Raw genomic sequence first — 16,692 nt, 5'->3', positions numbered from 1 at the left:
GGTTCCGTTGCAGTCGTGATGTCATCACTCACCGCCTATAAGACAGACAAGTTTTCATTTGCACGAACGCTGTGGCGTTCTTCACCAAAGTGTCATTTCATGACGCAGCGTTAAGTTACCTCGAAAGGGAACTTACTGTCTACTCACGCAACAGTGCAGCTTTAAAGTTAGTATTTTAGTGATTAATCTTTGAGGTTCATATCTTAACATGCTTAAAGGGACCACATTAAAAATATTTCTGCCCTCAATCTGTTATCACACTCGGATCTGGCAGCAACAAATAGATGTTATTGAACAGTAAATGTCAGTGGCAATGCTTTTTTTTAATTGTCAGCCAGCACTAGCATTTTTTATTATTTACACAAAATTTTAATACTTTCCAGAAAATTTTTTGTTTTAAATATATGAACATACAATATATCAAAAGAAAGAGCAGACCCTCTGCTTCAAAAAAAAAAAAAAAAAAACTTTAATCCTACCTTCATTTGTTCTCTTTATATCACCTGTCAAATATGAGTGGGATTCTTCAAAAATACCAAATTTTGAGCAAAAAGCTGAGATAATTGCATTTTTATGAAGGACTTTTGATAGAGATCAGATTCAGAGCGATGATGAAACATACACAAAGTTCTTACTGTTTGCCTTAAGGGGTTGTTTTCGGGTTTTATAAGTTGGGTAAAGTAGAGAAAATGAGAATTGCCAGAAAAACTTGTCATTGGCAGGGAAGCTTCTCTTAATTTAAGAGTTGACTCGTCAATGGCGGGGAAAGTGTTAAAGGGGAAATATCATGAAAATCTGACTTTTCCCTGTTTAAATGCTATAATTGTGTCCCCAGTGCTTCTATCAACCTAGAAAATGTGAAAAAGAACAATCCAGCAACTTAGTTTTGGTAAACCATTCTCTGCAAGCATGTGATAAAATAGGTTATTGAAATTTGGCCCCCCCTTGTGATGTCAGAAGGGGATAATACTGGACCTTAATCTGCACTTTACAACCACAGCACTGCCATTTAGTGCATAGATCAGCTCATTTGCATTTTAAAGGACACACCCAAAACAGCAAATATTTGCTCACACCTAGAAAGTGGCAATTTTAACGTTATAATAAATTACTTCACATACATACTCTGGGGACACCAAAGGTTTATTTTGCATCCTTAAAAAGGTGAATTTTACCTATAAATGTAAAAAAAATCATATGCTTGTTTAAATGCTATTTGAATTCGAAAAATGAACAATTTGTACTAAAAAAGATATATGATATATGTATATTCACTTTTATTATTTTGTCATTAAAAAATCAATCTTCTGATTTCTGTATGTATCTTAACCAGTACTTCAATAAAGAGAATTTTAAATTCTGTGATTTTTTTGTTGTTTATAAACTCCGTTACCATTACTTCAGTCACATGACATTTATAGTTGTTATTTGTACTTTCTTGTTATGCCACTTATCTAGGAGAACATTTTAACAAAAAATGATATCACATTTAATGAGCAATAAGTTAATCTACACTTTTTGAAAAATGTTCTCAGTTTTCTCAGAAATGGTTTAAGCACATGTATCTCTGTAAATAGATCAGCTGTAAGTGTTTCAGATAATTTTGGCCTGCATATTTTAGACGCAGTAGAAAAAAGTGTGAAGATGTTTTTCATAGAGGATGTAAAGAGTTCTTCTAAACTTGTAACTGTTCGACAGGAATGTGATGTCAGACTGTCACGTTTATTTTTTCTGTATTTTTTATAGAGTTCATTTACCTATGACCATGATTGGCAAAATTTGCAGTTGCTATATTTGCTATATTCACTGAACTAAACTTGTGAATGCAGTTTTTTAATTACAGATTTTCAACTTTTTATATAACACACTTGAATTTTTTTGGACATCATCACTATTAGGCATTAGTTGTTTAAAAATTATAATCCGCTGAAACCTCACTTGCTCACCTGACATGAAACTTTTGAGACTGTACTATCATTGACTGTACTGTCAACATTGCATTTAGTTCCTGGTCGGAAGAGACTGACAGGAAAGCGTAGGCTGAGAAAGGCTGCAGCCATCTTAGACACCTCAGCTAGCTCTAATTGGGACACTACTCCGTTACTTTGAACCGGAAACACACTCACAACATACAGTATATTAAGTTCCACTAAGACCGACTGCCTCTTCGTCCTCCCGGACAAGATGCACGAAGGCAGGGGTTTGTCTGACGAGACACACACAGCAATACACAGCAAAATGCACAGCAAAATGCACAGCACCACGATAAAGTGAAAGTTCTCACAGCACAAAGACTCACCCACCACACTGAAGTGCACACAAAGGACGCCCGTCTTCGTTCACTTTGCCCAGGTCCGATGAGCGATAGATGTTGCGGTCCCGTGGTGGTTTCGTCACTGTGGCTGGCTTCAACACAAAAACTCTCTCCGGCTCACCCACCACGCTGTGTTTAGGGGTAGGGCTGCTCTCCTTCTCACGGAGGTGTCCACTAAAAAGGCAAGCTAATATACACAGCGTGTATGCAACAATACTGTTACTCACAAATCCTGGGGGTTGTGTCTCTTACTGCCCTGTTCCTCTGGTCCACACAGCAGGCAATGTCAACTCACAGTACTCCGTTTCCTTTCCTCTTGGTGTGTCGTTATATCAGTAACTTCCATTTGTTCCTCAACCTTTAAGGTCTCCACTGTTCCTCCAACGGACGATCTCAGCCTGAGGAAGAGAGTTTGGACCGCCACCAGTAGCGCGTCGAGTAAAGTGCACAGCACACAGTCAGTTCGTACCACAAGTACACGTAGCACACAACAAGCACACCAAACTGTGATTTAAGCTGATCTTAAATACCATCTTGTATAGCATATCCTCCAATCATCGACCGCTGCTGTTAACTAGGCCCAGCTGCATTCAATTCGCCGATTTTCCTCCTCGCGGCGCTACCGGAAGTTCCGGTGTTCTTCGTTTCCGGAAACACTTCCGGGCGGAACCAAAATTCCTCACTTTTGGTTCCGCCCCTAAAAGATCGTCACCTTGTGACATGTTTACCATCATTTCTTAAAATATCTTCTTTTTTGAGAATATCTGCAATTAAATATTTTAATTGCAAAAGTTGATCCACTCTGATTTTGATAACTGTTGAAGATATCAGTGTTTATATCCAAACAATTAAGTAATAAATCACAATTTCTGTCATAATTTGAATTATTGTAACACATGACTATTTATTTGATTACTTCTATGGTGTAACATATAGGCAAAGAAAAGGGTGCAGGAACCCATGATATACAGTACAGTTTAAAAGGAACTCTCATATGATGCTGAGGATACACCAATGAAAAGGGCATGTAACTCTGGAAAAACATCTTTAGGCTTTGCAAGTTTTTGCACTAAGATGACTGTTTTACCAGGAAACTGTTTGAGTTTGGCAACAAGAATATATATAAAAACATGTTGCCTTGCCCTTGAGGCAACATTGTACCATAATGGAATCATGTAAGGCCATATCATGCATACTAGGTTGTAATACAAGTATTTTATTTGTAAAGAAAAAAAAAATCTAAATGTATTTACATTTTGCTTGATTTGTTATGCATTTATAAAAACAGTAATTCACATCTATATCAGCACATGTGATTTAATGCAGGAGGTGCATCAATACTTTTTTTACCTCTGTAAAGCATAAAGCACAGGTAACACTGCCGGTTGATGAAAGTGAGGATGAGGTATCATGGTGAGGATGAAGATGAAGTTTTTAAGTAGCAATAAGTAACAATAAAGTAAACTAATGTGTTTTGAATGAGCAGAATGCAGTGTCAAGCGGTATGATGAGACTTTCTTTAAATGATAGGATTTTACCAATCATTTTATGGTTGTAACACTCATGTTTAAGATGTTTATTCAGCTTTGTGTAGCTGTTGTGACTTTAACAGTACAGAATGATGTGGAAAGTTAAATTACCCTGAACAAATCCAAGTTATGTTGGTGTGTCTGAATGCTATCGGCCTATACTATACACTATACAGCATATCAGCCTTGTCTGGTGCTATGTAGAACCTTAAGTTTTGACTATGACATCATTTGACAACACTATGTTATACAAGTGCTATAGCTAATCTGACACATAAGGCAAACAACATTGTAAGGTCATAGTAAGATGCTGGCAGCTAGAGGGCAGATTTTCTTAAAACTTAAATGTAGGTCATAATAAGCTGCTTGCACATACAGCTTCTCTAATTATTCATTTGAATATCTTTAGTAATCTTGTCTATCTGGATTACTTGTAGTTTATAGAAATAAATGATCAGGGCACATTAATGAGCTTTGAATATAAACGGTTTCTTGTTTCTCACTTCACACATTTTTTGTCTTATCTTCTCTCCTTAAAGTGTGAAGCTGTCAGACGTTGCATTTTTTCCTTTTAGCACACACCATTGTGGTACACCCAGGGAAAAGATATTTCTGCAAAACAGAAAGAGGAAGTTACATCACTTTGCTTTGCTAAATGAATTGCTTTCTGTTCTTCTCCTCATAATAATAATAATAATTGGCATTAGATGTTGAGCACATGACATTCTGGCTGAAAACACAGACACTTTCATAGTGATGTAATGAGGAGAAAGTAGGATAGAAACGGCTTATAGGCCCCCAAAAAACTAAAATTAAAGTAACTTCCATATTTCTATTTTTTTATGGGAACTTTTAAAAGACAAACCACAGTCTTTTAAAAGACAAACAGCAGTCAGTCAGATCCAAAACAAGAAGATATTACTGGACTTAATCTGACTGATATGGTCAATTCAAACAAAACCTTATATTCATCCTCAAATATGACAAAACATTGATTCGGTTTTGTTATTTATATGCAGTTACCTTTTAAATGTAAAAAACACACAAAAAAACACAAAGCTAAACACAACTACAACACTGTTTCATAGAGTAAAGACAACAACTAAAGATTGTTTATACTTTTTTCTAATAATGATTTTTTTTTTTACCAGTTGTACACAATATAAACCAGCTGAAAGTGTACTGGTGTGTTGTGTTTTTATACCAACAATGGATGGATACAATCTAAAATGCAGAGGAGAAAGAGTACAGGATGATGAAGAGGTGGTGGATAAGGAAGAAGAGTATGAGGAAGATCAGGGCCCCAGAGGAAAAGCAACTTGCCTGTGATGTGATAGGTGTTGATTTTTGTCTACAGTATGTTATTATATGTTGCTAGAGGAGTGTCAGTAAGAGCAAGACCCCTGAGTAAAGAGGAAGAGGAGTTGAAAACAATAAAAATACAATGTTTTGATAGTGAAATATTGATGAAAAGTTGTAAAGAGAAAATGAACAATTATGGGAAAGTATATAAATAAGATCCTGTGTCCAGTCTTTGCTGTTTTATACTATGTTTACAAAAAAAGTAATTCAGTTACAGAGAACCACAACATCAACTTTGATTTAAAGCAAATATTTAAAGTGGGGAAAAAATCTCCCAAATAAAATAAAAATCATTATCAAATAATAATCATATTATTTTTTTTAATAAGGAAATGAAGTATATGTTTGTTGAATTGAATGCATTTATTTATTTGACAATTATTTACCTTACTTACCTTAATTACTTACCTTAACCAGTGCTCGAATTGAGGGGGGGGGGTAAATTCTGATCTAGTTTAGGTCTGTAAATTTTGGATTGCTTTTCCTTGTATCGATGTTACATAAATCATAGATTTGCGTTCAAAGGTAGTAATGTGTTACCATTTTGGGTTTGCTGCTATGTCATGGTGGGGACCCCCCATAAGACTTGATTCAATTCGAGCACTGACCTTAACATTTACTTTTAAACAGAATGTGTGTTTAAGATGATACAGGAAGTACAGGATTAGTACTGATCTCATATCAGTAGCAGTGACATCACACAGTACAGCTTCACGTGATTTCAAATCATCAGCATTTGCTTCAGTACAGAATCTACAGGATCCATGAATGAGACATTTTAACAATCTGCTTTCAGCAAAAATATTACACTGGTTAGCCTACACCAATTTTCTAATTTCTGGTAAGATAGTTAAAAAACGGTTTTGCATTGTTTAACTTGTTGACCTGCTGGATGCTTGCAATGTTGTTATGACATTTGTATTTGTTCAGTATAAATTCATAGTGATAAGTTACATTGTGGCGTTTAATATATGATTTTCAGTTGTTCATTTATTGCATATTTACAGGTATGTGTTTCTCTAAAGGACGGATCTTATTTTAATAAAGAGATGGATAAACTCATTCTTTTCATTTTTTTGTTACAAGGTTTGTTATTCTTAAATTTTTTAGCATAAATGTTTTTCACTAACAAAAAAGTGTGACATGTTTATTGTGCTGTGGCAATGACATCAGTGAGACGACCGAGAGTAGCTGTAAATTCAAGTGCTAAATGTAGCCATGTTTGGTGTAAAAAAATTACATATTAAATATTACATATACATAAAAATATTGTAACTATAAAATTTGGATATCATTTAGAATAAACAACATTACAACAATATTTATTACAACAGTTTAAATTAAAATGCACAAATGTATTTTATGTGAGGTAGATTTGACTGCAATTGAATGTTCTGTAATTTTTACAAAATATATACTGTATTATGTTTGTAATATTTATAAAGAAATGCTTAAATAATAAAAATAGATCCAGCTTATGGTTATGTTATGCTATGGTTGTGTTATGGTTATGTTATGTTATATTATGTTGGTGTGTTTAAATGCTTTACACTATACAGTATGTTAGTTTGTTCTTCTCATCATGTTTGTATTGTAGGTGTTTGGTGTGGAGATTGGAGCATCAGTCTGCCAAAGAAGATTGAAGCTTTGAGAGGATCCTGTGTGATCATAAACTGCACATTTACTATTAATAACACATATGACAAATATCTCACTGACAGTGCTGCAGGAATGTGGTATAAAGATGACCATACAAACATCAACAATATTGTGTTTAACTCCAGCAACTCCAATCTCCCTTTAAAAGGGGAAATAACTGGAAAATTAAAAAGCAAGGACTGTACTACCATCTTTTATGACATTACTTCAAATCATGGAGGTAAATTTTACTTCAGGATTGAGGGTAATGATCCACTGAAAAGTACCTTTACACAAAACTCTGTTTCAGTAGGTGTGATAGGTGAGTGACATTACTGAAAGTTAATGTTATTGCCAAACTGTAAGAAGTACTGTAAAATTAAATCGGTTTTTGCCTATGAAATAATAAATAATGGAAGATTAGCTTGAGTAATAAATGAAAATCCAAGAGAACAATAAAATTTAATTTTGACCTGCAAATATATCTGTGTGCATTTCAGACTCTCCCCTCAATCCCACAGTGCAGATGTTTAAGGATCAGATGAAGATTGAGGTTCATGAGGAGGTGTTAGAGAGGAGCTCTATGTGTCTGCGCTGCTCTGCTAAGACTCTCTGCTCCTCTTCTCCACCAACTCTCACATGGAGCTCCACTGACAGACTCCACCTCAATGAGAACAGCAGACTACAGCTGGATCAACAGAATCAAACTGAGATCATCTCTGATCTGAACTTCACTGCTACTCACCTTCAACATGGAGTCACTTTCATCTGCACTATAACCTACCAGCTACAGCAGAGGATCGCAACAGCACAGAACTACATCACATTACGTGTTCAGTGTAAGAGTAAATCAATTTGAACTTGTTGATCATATCATTGTAGATTACATAGTGATGCCCTGAATTTGTTTTCCCTTCAGATGCTCCTAAAAACACATCAGTGTCTGTGTTTCCATCTAACTCTGTACTGGAGGGCAGTTCAGTGACTTTGATCTGCAGCAGTGATGGAAATCCAGCAGTGTTCAACTACACCTGGTACAGAGAGAATGAAGGACAACTGAAGGAGCTGCAGACTGGATCTAATCTCACCTTCAATGGGACAGATCATACACACACAGGACGCTACTACTGTCAAGCCAAAAACCAACATGGTACTCAAAACACATCAGTGTTGCTGGACATTCAGTGTGAGTATTAGCTGTGTATTTTACTTCTGTTTCCCAGCATGCACTGTGACTGAATGAATTATGCAGCTGCATTTTTTACTGTTTACTTTACTGGTTCTCACCTTGTGTTAATTGCTAATGTCACATAAACCATGGACAGGACAACTTGGCTGCAGTTAGCAGCAGCGTGTGTACAGCAAGGGTGAGGCCAGAAATTTTAAACTAAGTGTACCTAGGTGAAATAGGGTGGACCTCAATGCCTACTCTTAAATGACATAATTTTATAATATAGTGGTTAGATTACATTATGTTTTTTAAGTCATGGATCAAATAATTTCAAAAATAAAAACAAATCAAAAAGTTAGAACTAATACAGAAATAGAATCAAATGATAAATTACACTGTCTTCTTGAATTCTTGATTCTTTTCAATATAATTAATATTTTCAAAGCTACAGAAGTGAAGTTCGTTTTGTCTTTTGTTGTTTGATTAATTTAATGACAAAAACATAAGCAGTTTTCTTGAGGGTAATACCAGTTTAAGAACAAAGAAGCACAGATCCATATTCGGACACATCTGATTTTTGAGCTGTTTGCATTCACTTGAAGACATAACTGACTGTTTTTATGACAAACCTTGCCAAACTGTAGTATTTCGAGATAATTTTGGGTGTATGTGTCCTGTTAAACTCAGAGAGAGAGAGAAAGAGAGAGAGAGAAAGAGAGAGAGAGAGAGAGAGAGAGAGAGAGAGAGAGAGAGAGAGAGAGAGAGAGAGAGAGAGAGAGAGAGAGAGAGAGAGACTGCTAAGCTCTGTGTATGTTGTGCTTTTTGAAACGCGTGTCTCTGTGCGTGCATTTATGAGTCTGTGTCCATTTGTGTATGTGTGTGCACACAGATAACAGCTCACTTTAACATCTTCAAATTGTTTAAAATCGTTTGAATGGTAACATTTGTAAGGTTTAGAAACGCATTATGCTATTGGCATGTAATACACGTCATCAAATACTTTCACTTCAAACCCACTTAATCCCGGCCTCAGGCAATTCAGAAATTAAGAGTCTGATTACAAAACATCCTCATTAACAAGAAAACACATCAGGTGTACTGAGAGGTTTTTGCATATTATGATGTATGACTGTAAGGTGGCTGAAGGAAACATAGTTTGTATGAAAAATACATTAGCCGTCTGATAACGTAGTCAAGCCAAAACTAATCATATCAGTTGCAGTTGTGTCTGAAGTTGTAAAGTGTGATAAATAAAATGCATTAGCATTTTGATACTTCACCACATGAACCTTGTATAATTTACTCTTAATATTCTTCTTCTGAATCAGTTACCGGTTCAAACATACATGACTGAATGAAGTAATATTTGAAGAGTTTGGTTCAATCCATTTTGACAAATTTCGGTAAAAACGTGTTTTCTATACCAAGAAAGTGACAAGATGAAAACAACTATTTTCTGTTACAAACTTTCACACAGCATCTTTAGGTTATAAATACATAAAAAATTCAAATCCATAACTTGATTTTCAAAGATTTATTATAAAAACTAATTATTTTTTCCACAAAATGCAATAAATCCATGACAGTTTTTTATTTCAAAATGCTATAAATCTATTAAATCAATGTATAAATGTGCATTCATCTTTACCATTTTATATTTATTTAGTTGACTAGTGGTATACAATGATTAAAAAATAAACATTAATGTCATTAACCAAAACACTTACTTTGTTATATTAAGAACACAATGTTTTAGCATGAGAAGATGCTGTCTGGAGAGCAAGCAACCGAGTGCCTCTCGCGGAAATATTAGCTGTTGATGGCTTACGTTTCTTTCCCGTCACAGAATACCATCACAGGTTTGGCAATGCTATTAAAGTATTATTTTGTTTTGTTTGTTGATCACGAAGTACAAAGTAGATGAGGAAAACTAGGACTCCGTGTACTCAGCGCGCCGCCATGTTTGTTTACATTGCGTGAATGGTCCGCTGTAATATCAGAAATGGAGTTATTGCGTTCTGTAAAAAAGGAGCAGTGGCATTTGTCGCATTTTGGGAAAAAAGGGAGAAAAGATGACAGAATATCACGGCGGGTATTGGATTTTGCGTAAAATTAATTATTTACTTTTAACTACTGACCTGATATAATACTGATTTTGGCAGTAACTCATTTTTTTCAAAAATGGCGTTTATCGCGTTTTGGAACCAAACTCTTCATTTCCACTTGCCATTGTGTCGCATTAACTATAGGGCTTATTCGCAAACACCGGAAGTCGCTAACCGCGGCCATCTTGTTGACATGACATCTGTCCTGCCCCTAGCCACACGTAGATTTGAGTCGAGGGGAGCAGTAGCCTAATGGCTTAATCTCGTCTGTATTAAGAGAAGATGAGCTTGATTATTGTGGAACCATATCAAATAGACCCAATAGCCTTAAGTAAAAATCCGTCCTTATTGCCAGCCGTAACTTACGGTATCCGGATATTTATAACTATATCGTTCATACAGTATCCGCATTCATCATACAAGCACTGAAGGGCCGTTCACATAATAACGATAACTATAAAGATGACTATGTCATCGTCCACATCACCAAACAATATGTTTATGCTAATTCGCTCACGGCACTCGCACAAATCACTTGCCTTTAATATTGCTTGTAATGAAAACTTTTGCAGATGTCCTCAACACGCTGCGTTTCGTGTAACTCTAAACAGTGAATCTAATAGTTTGTGTAATCTCTTACCTTTTGGCATAACAGTTAGTTAATGTAATATATTAAAAAGCATTACGTAGTCCATTTTCACAGCAAATGCAGGTAATCTAATGTTATAGACCTCAGCAATGAGCTTCACTGTCATTTTAAGTGCTCGTGCACTTGAAGTTTAAATAGATTTGAATGATATCAATGGTTTCCCTACTGAAAAATCCAGCTAAAACCAGCAAAAGCTGGTAGCTGGTTTTAGCTGGTTTAAGGTGGTTTATGCTGGTCCTCCCAGCCTGACAAAGCTGGTCATGCTGGTGGGCCAGCTGGTATTCCAGCATGACCAGCTAAGTCCAGCTAGACCAGCTTAAAGTGTGACCAAAACACAGCTAGACCAGCTTGCTACACCAGCAAAACCAGCTTCCTACACCAGCAAAAACAGCTAAAACCAAGCTGGGGACCAGCTAAAACCAGCTCACCACCTTATGCTGCTCTTAGCTGGATTTTTCAGTAGGGTTATCCTTCATCAGGTGGGAAAAATCGCTAAGAAAGTGATCCCAATGATGTCATTCATTAGTCCCTTTCACACATACAGTCTTTACTGGTAATTTACTGGTAAATTGCAGTTAACAGATCATGTGTGAACAGAACCTTTCCGGTAAATCAGTGCTCCCAATTTACCAGTAAGACAGGTTGTAAGATTACCAGTTATTTACCGGTAAGCGCTGTGTGTGAACGAAAATTATAGGATTACCGGCATTTAGAACGGACAACGTCAGACCGTGCTGACAGCTTCGGGCCAATCATAGGGTTTTAATACAGATGACGCGTTTTCCCCCGCACTGTTTACTGACGTTTCCACACACATGCTGCTTGAAAGTTGAGCACACCTGCAGTTTACGTCCACATTACTTCACCAAAGTTGTTAAAAACAGCTGATTGTTTACAAATACAACACTGAGCTCGCCGCGTGCTACAGGTACTTCCGCTTTCTCAACGAATTTACCGGTATTTTGATACTGATGTGTGAATGATGTCTTAGGGGTAAAATAACGGAACGCCACTGCGTGTGTGAACAGCACATTTTTGTATTTAATGGTAAATTCATTCTGGTAAATTCATGGTAATTTACCAGAATTACTGTGTGAAAGAGGCTATTGTATCTGTATCGTTATAGTTTTGGTGTGAGGTCCTATTCTCTTTAATATAAAACGATTTTCAAAACTATATTTTTTATAGTTATCGTTATAATGTGAACGGCCCTTAATTCCCTACCTAGGATCAATGCCAGACCTATTATGTTCATATAGTTATTAATACTAATTTAATAACTGTCTCAATTTATGGCAGCTTATTTGAACTGCTTACAGCTAACCATATGTGATCAAATTATGGGGACAGACTTTGCTGTGAGGCATATATTCCTAACGTTACCTGGGGTAAAATGATGGGGACAGACTTTGCTGTTGGGAGTCTCTCCTTCGCTGGTTCAACTCTGTCTCCTTTCATGTTTTCTGACAGTCAGTATCGCATAAAAACTAATTCCGGGGTTCTTTTTGCTGTTGTTAGAACAACCGTGTATTACACCACACACCATCGTGCGGTTTTAAAAAAATCACACCGATAATACCATGCATAATACCCACGCTGCCTCGCTTGTCAATTGACAGACTGACAGTTCTATGTCAACAAAATGGCCGCCGCGATCATTGATGACATAGATCGAATAACCCCTATAGTGAGTGAAGGAGGCGGTGACCACATACACTTAATAAAGCAAGGATGCAGCCTTACATTCAAAGCTATTTTAAGGCAAAAAGACTTATTTTCACTGGAATTTTTTTTTTAAATATGTTGAGGATCAAGATGAATTTAAACAAATGGTGGTCATCTTTTCTAGGGAGAAAGAAATGCAAAATATGTATACGGTGCGTCATGTGAACTTGTGCATCGCACATCATTATGTGCCTTTTGTTGACGCATCAAAAAGGTTTATAATAAAATAGTGCTCGTGTTCACAAGATACTTGCAAGACACTGGGTTAACACTTAACTCTGATTACACATGAGATAAAGCAAATATCTAGCAAGCATCTCTTTTATCATAAATCCTTTTGGCACGTCTGCAGCAGCCAAAAATTTTGACATGATGCTTGATGCACAAGTTCACATGATGCAGCAAACAAGTATTTTGACACGATGAGCCACACATACATGTTTTGCAAGCTAAACAAGCTAAACATACAGGCAACATACACATTTTGCAAGCATCACATTCGTGCCTCCCCAGAAGAGAAGTCAGTGCACACCAATGGTTTTAAGGTACGCTCTGAGAAAGGATGTGTTCATTTTTTTCAAATTTTTTGTTATGCTTTTAACATATTATGTGTCATTTTGTGTTAATTTTGTGTTAAAATTAAACACAAGTTATGTTAAAAGTAACACAAAATGTGTTGTTCCAATAATAACACACTGCAATAAAGACTTTCTCACTTAGTATTGTTGTCTTGTTTTCAGTAGAAATATCTAAAAATTCTTAAATTAAGATGCTTTTTCTTGATGAGCAAAATGACCTAAGTAAATAAGTGTAGTTTTAAGACAAATAATATACAATTTAAGTGAAATTGTCCTTAAAACAAGCAAAATTATCTGCCAATGCGGTGAGAAAAAAATTGTGAAATAAGATTTCTTTTTTCTTAAACACTTAATTCAAGTAAAATTTTCTCACCCCATTGGCAGATATTTTTGTTTGTTTTAAGCACAAATTCACTTAAATTGTATATTTTTTGTCTAAAAACTAGTATTATTTTCTTAGGTCATTTTGCTCATCAAGAAAATACATCTTGATTTAAGAATTTTTAGATATTTCTACTGAAAACAAGACTAAAATACTAAGAAAGTCATTTTTTGCAGTGCACAGAGATTAGTGTGCTTAGTGTCTTGTTTTAAACTCATCTGTTAAGAGTGTATCGAATTATTAATCACAGGGTGACTTTAAAACTTTTGTTGCATGGAAAAATATCCATTATTTGGTAAGTAATGATTCTATAAACAAAAATTTTTTTTTAATTTATGTTTGTCTTCCACAGACAAAATATTAGTGAATAGATTTTAAACGACCAACATTTAAATGTGCTAATTATTAATGACAAAGTGATGCTCCAAATTTGTTTTCCCTTCAGATGCTCCAAAAAACACATCAGTGTCTGTTTCTCCATCTAACTCTGTACTGGAGGGCAGTTCAGTGACTTTGATGTGCAGCAGTGATGGAAATCCAGCAGTGTTCAACTACACCTGGTACAGAGAGAATGGAGGACGGATGAAGGAGCTGCAGACTGGATATAATCTCACCTTCAATGCGACTGATCGTACACACACAGGACGCTACTGCTGTCAAGCCAAAAACAAACATGGCGCCCAAAACACATCAGTGTTGCTGGACATTCAGTGTGAGTATTAACTGTCTATTTTACCAGCAAGAGCACAAAAACACGTAAACATGTAAATTATTTTATTATTGGTCTTTCTTCTTCAGATGCAACGAAAATCTCTCTCTTCAGTTGTAACAGAACTAATGTAACTGTGTGTTTGTGTGAGGCTCATGGGAATCCCTCTCCTAAAGTGAAGTGGTTTTTATCTGGACGTCCTGTCAGTAACTCTACAAACACATCTATCATTGAGGAGCGATTGAGCAGCACAGACTTGAAGAGGAGCTTTATTTCTCTCCATCAGTCACTTACAAACACAGACACTCTGCAGTGTGTCACCATCAACACTCACGGCACTGCCAGTGAAAAGATTCAACTGTTTTGCAGTCCTCAGGAGACAAGTAAGTCTATCTTATTTTTTGTCTAGTTTAGAGAAATAAAGTTTAAAGGCACAAAAATGAAAAATATAAACCCTACCACAAACTTCTCTTTTTAAAGTGTGAGGACATCAGACCTATTTTTGCTTACAGCACGAAATTCTGCAGTAATAACCACAGAAGTTCTAAGAATGTTTGCGGCCATGTTTGCAACCACTCTGGGTCTGCACTGTAAAAAGTTTCTGTAGAAATTACAGTATAAATGGGTATTACTAGCAACTAGCTGCCAGTAACTTACTGTAGATTTTACATTTATGTTATTTACTGGCAACATTTTGTTCAAAGTTAAAAGAACATGAAACATTTTCAGACATTATCTTCTACAGTAAGTTACTGGCAACCAGCTCAAAATTACAGCACATTGTAAGGAATGCTCAGGAATACTGGGATCCATTTTGCGGTGTTTATTTAAAACAAACCAATCAAGCAAACAAATCAAAACGTGAGGCAGAAGAGTAGTCAGGTATACAGGCAGGCAGATCAAAACACAGATAGACAGTCCAATCCAGGCAAACTAAGCAAAGGGGCAAATCCAAAAGGCAGATAAACAGATAGGCAGACAAATGGTCACAACAATAGGCAGTCAGAAATCACAATCAGAATAACGCTCGGTACGCAGGTAAACTGGCAATACTTCGCGCTAGCCTTAGGCTAGCTTGAAACTTAAATAGGGACAAACAGGAAACAGTCAGAGAAGCAGAGAGCGGCACCACGTCAGTACTCCGGCGAGGGCTCCCTCTGGCGGCGTGGCTGTATGGACGTTACAGAATCCCCCCCTCTAGGAGCGCCTCCTGGCGCTCTACGGGGCCTTCCTCTAGGGCGTGGTGCAGAACGGTCAGGTCTGGCTCGGTGGAACTCCTCGATGAGGTTGGGATCCAGAATGTCGTCCGAGGCTACCCAGGACCTTTCCTCAGGGCCATAGCCCTCCCAATCGACCAGATACTGGAGACGACCCCCGCGTCGCCTCAAGTCCAACAACTCCCTCACGGCGTATGCCGGTTCCCCGGCAACGTCGAGAGGGGGAGGTGGCTCAGGAGGCTCGGCGTTGGGGTCGTACTCAGCATGGTAAGGTTTTAGCAGGGAGACATGAAAAGAGGGAGAAATACGATAATTAACAGGCAGCTCTAACTGGTATGTAACATCATTGATTTGTCTTATTATTCGGAAAGGTCCTACGTACCTCGGACTTAGTTTCTTAGACGGGAGCTGGAGTTTCAGATCCCGGGTGGAGAGCCAGACCCTCTGACCAGGCTGGTACGGGGGATGAGGACGTCTGTGACGGTTGGCATGGAATTCTTGGTTGCGGATCGCCCTCTGGAGTCTAACATGAGCGCTTTCCCAAACTTCTCCACTCCTCCTCATCCATTCGTCAACGGCTGGAACATCCGAAGGCTCTCCTGACCAAGGGAACATGGGGGGTTGATAGCCGAGTACGCACTGGAAGGGGGTGAGATTGGTGGAGGAGTGTCTCAAGGAGTTCTGTGCATACTCGGCCCAGGGAAGGAATTCTGACCAGCGGTGTTGTTCTCGGGTACAATAGGACCTCAGGTAGCGTCCAATCTCTTGATTTAACCTTTCAACTTGGCCATTAGACTGGGGATGATAACCAGATGTTAAGCTTACGTTTATGTCCAGATTATTACAAAATGCTTTCCAAACCTGCGAGGTGAACTGGGTCCCACGGTCAGAGACGATGTCTTCGGGTATTCCATAGTTCCTGAACACATGGTGAAACATAGCATCGGCGGTTTCCATGGCAGTGGGTAAGCCTTTGAGGGGTATAAGGCGGCAGGATTTAGAAAATCTATCAATAATGACTAAGATGGCTGTATAATTATTAGAACGTGGTAGATCAGTGATGAAGTCAATGCTGAGATGGGACCAGGGGCGTTGAGGTATGGGTAAGGGTTTAAGAAGACCGGAGGGTAAATCTTTAGGAGTTTTGGATTGAGCACACACTCTACAAGATTTCACAAATTGGGCTACATCATGATTCAGGGTGGGCCACCAGAAGGATGTCTGAACTAAAGCTGTGGTGCGGGTAATACCTGGGTGTCCTGAGCTGAGTGAGGTGTGGACCCATTGCATAATTCGGGGCCGCAGTGTTAGGG

General features: G+C 37.4%; 1 protein-coding gene across 1 annotated transcript; it reads left to right on the top strand.

The window, feature by feature from the left end:
* The first annotated feature begins 5,052 nt into the window (after nt 1-5,052).
* Nucleotides 5,053-14,769, top strand: LOC141349204 (myelin-associated glycoprotein-like). The gene is made up of 6 exons (XM_073875484.1): nt 5,053-5,157; nt 6,213-6,291; nt 6,803-7,165; nt 7,344-7,682; nt 14,252-14,545; nt 14,675-14,769. Exons 1-6 carry the CDS (start codon nt 5,053-5,055, stop codon nt 14,767-14,769), a joined length of 1,275 nt encoding a protein of 424 aa, XP_073731585.1.
* Nucleotides 14,770-16,692: the final 1,923 nt, after the last annotated feature.

The sequence above is a fragment of the Misgurnus anguillicaudatus genome, chromosome 1, assembly GCF_027580225.2.
Source record: "Misgurnus anguillicaudatus chromosome 1, ASM2758022v2, whole genome shotgun sequence".
Lineage (NCBI taxonomy): Eukaryota > Metazoa > Chordata > Actinopteri > Cypriniformes > Cobitidae > Misgurnus > Misgurnus anguillicaudatus.
Note: the sequence above shows the minus strand (reverse complement) of the source record. Positions and strands in the feature narration are given on the sequence as shown.

Excerpts from the sequence above, each read along its gene's own strand:
- LOC141349204 (XM_073875484.1), top strand. The coding sequence starts at position 5,053 with ATGGATGGATACAATCTAAAATGCAGAGGAGAAAGAGTACAGGATGAT. Across the intron at positions 6,292-6,802 it reads TTTCATTTTTTTGTTACAAG|GTGTTTGGTGTGGAGATTGG; the intron begins GTTTGTTATTCT and ends TTTGTATTGTAG. Across the intron at positions 14,546-14,674 it reads TTGCAGTCCTCAGGAGACAA|CACGAAATTCTGCAGTAATA; the intron begins GTAAGTCTATCT and ends TTTTGCTTACAG.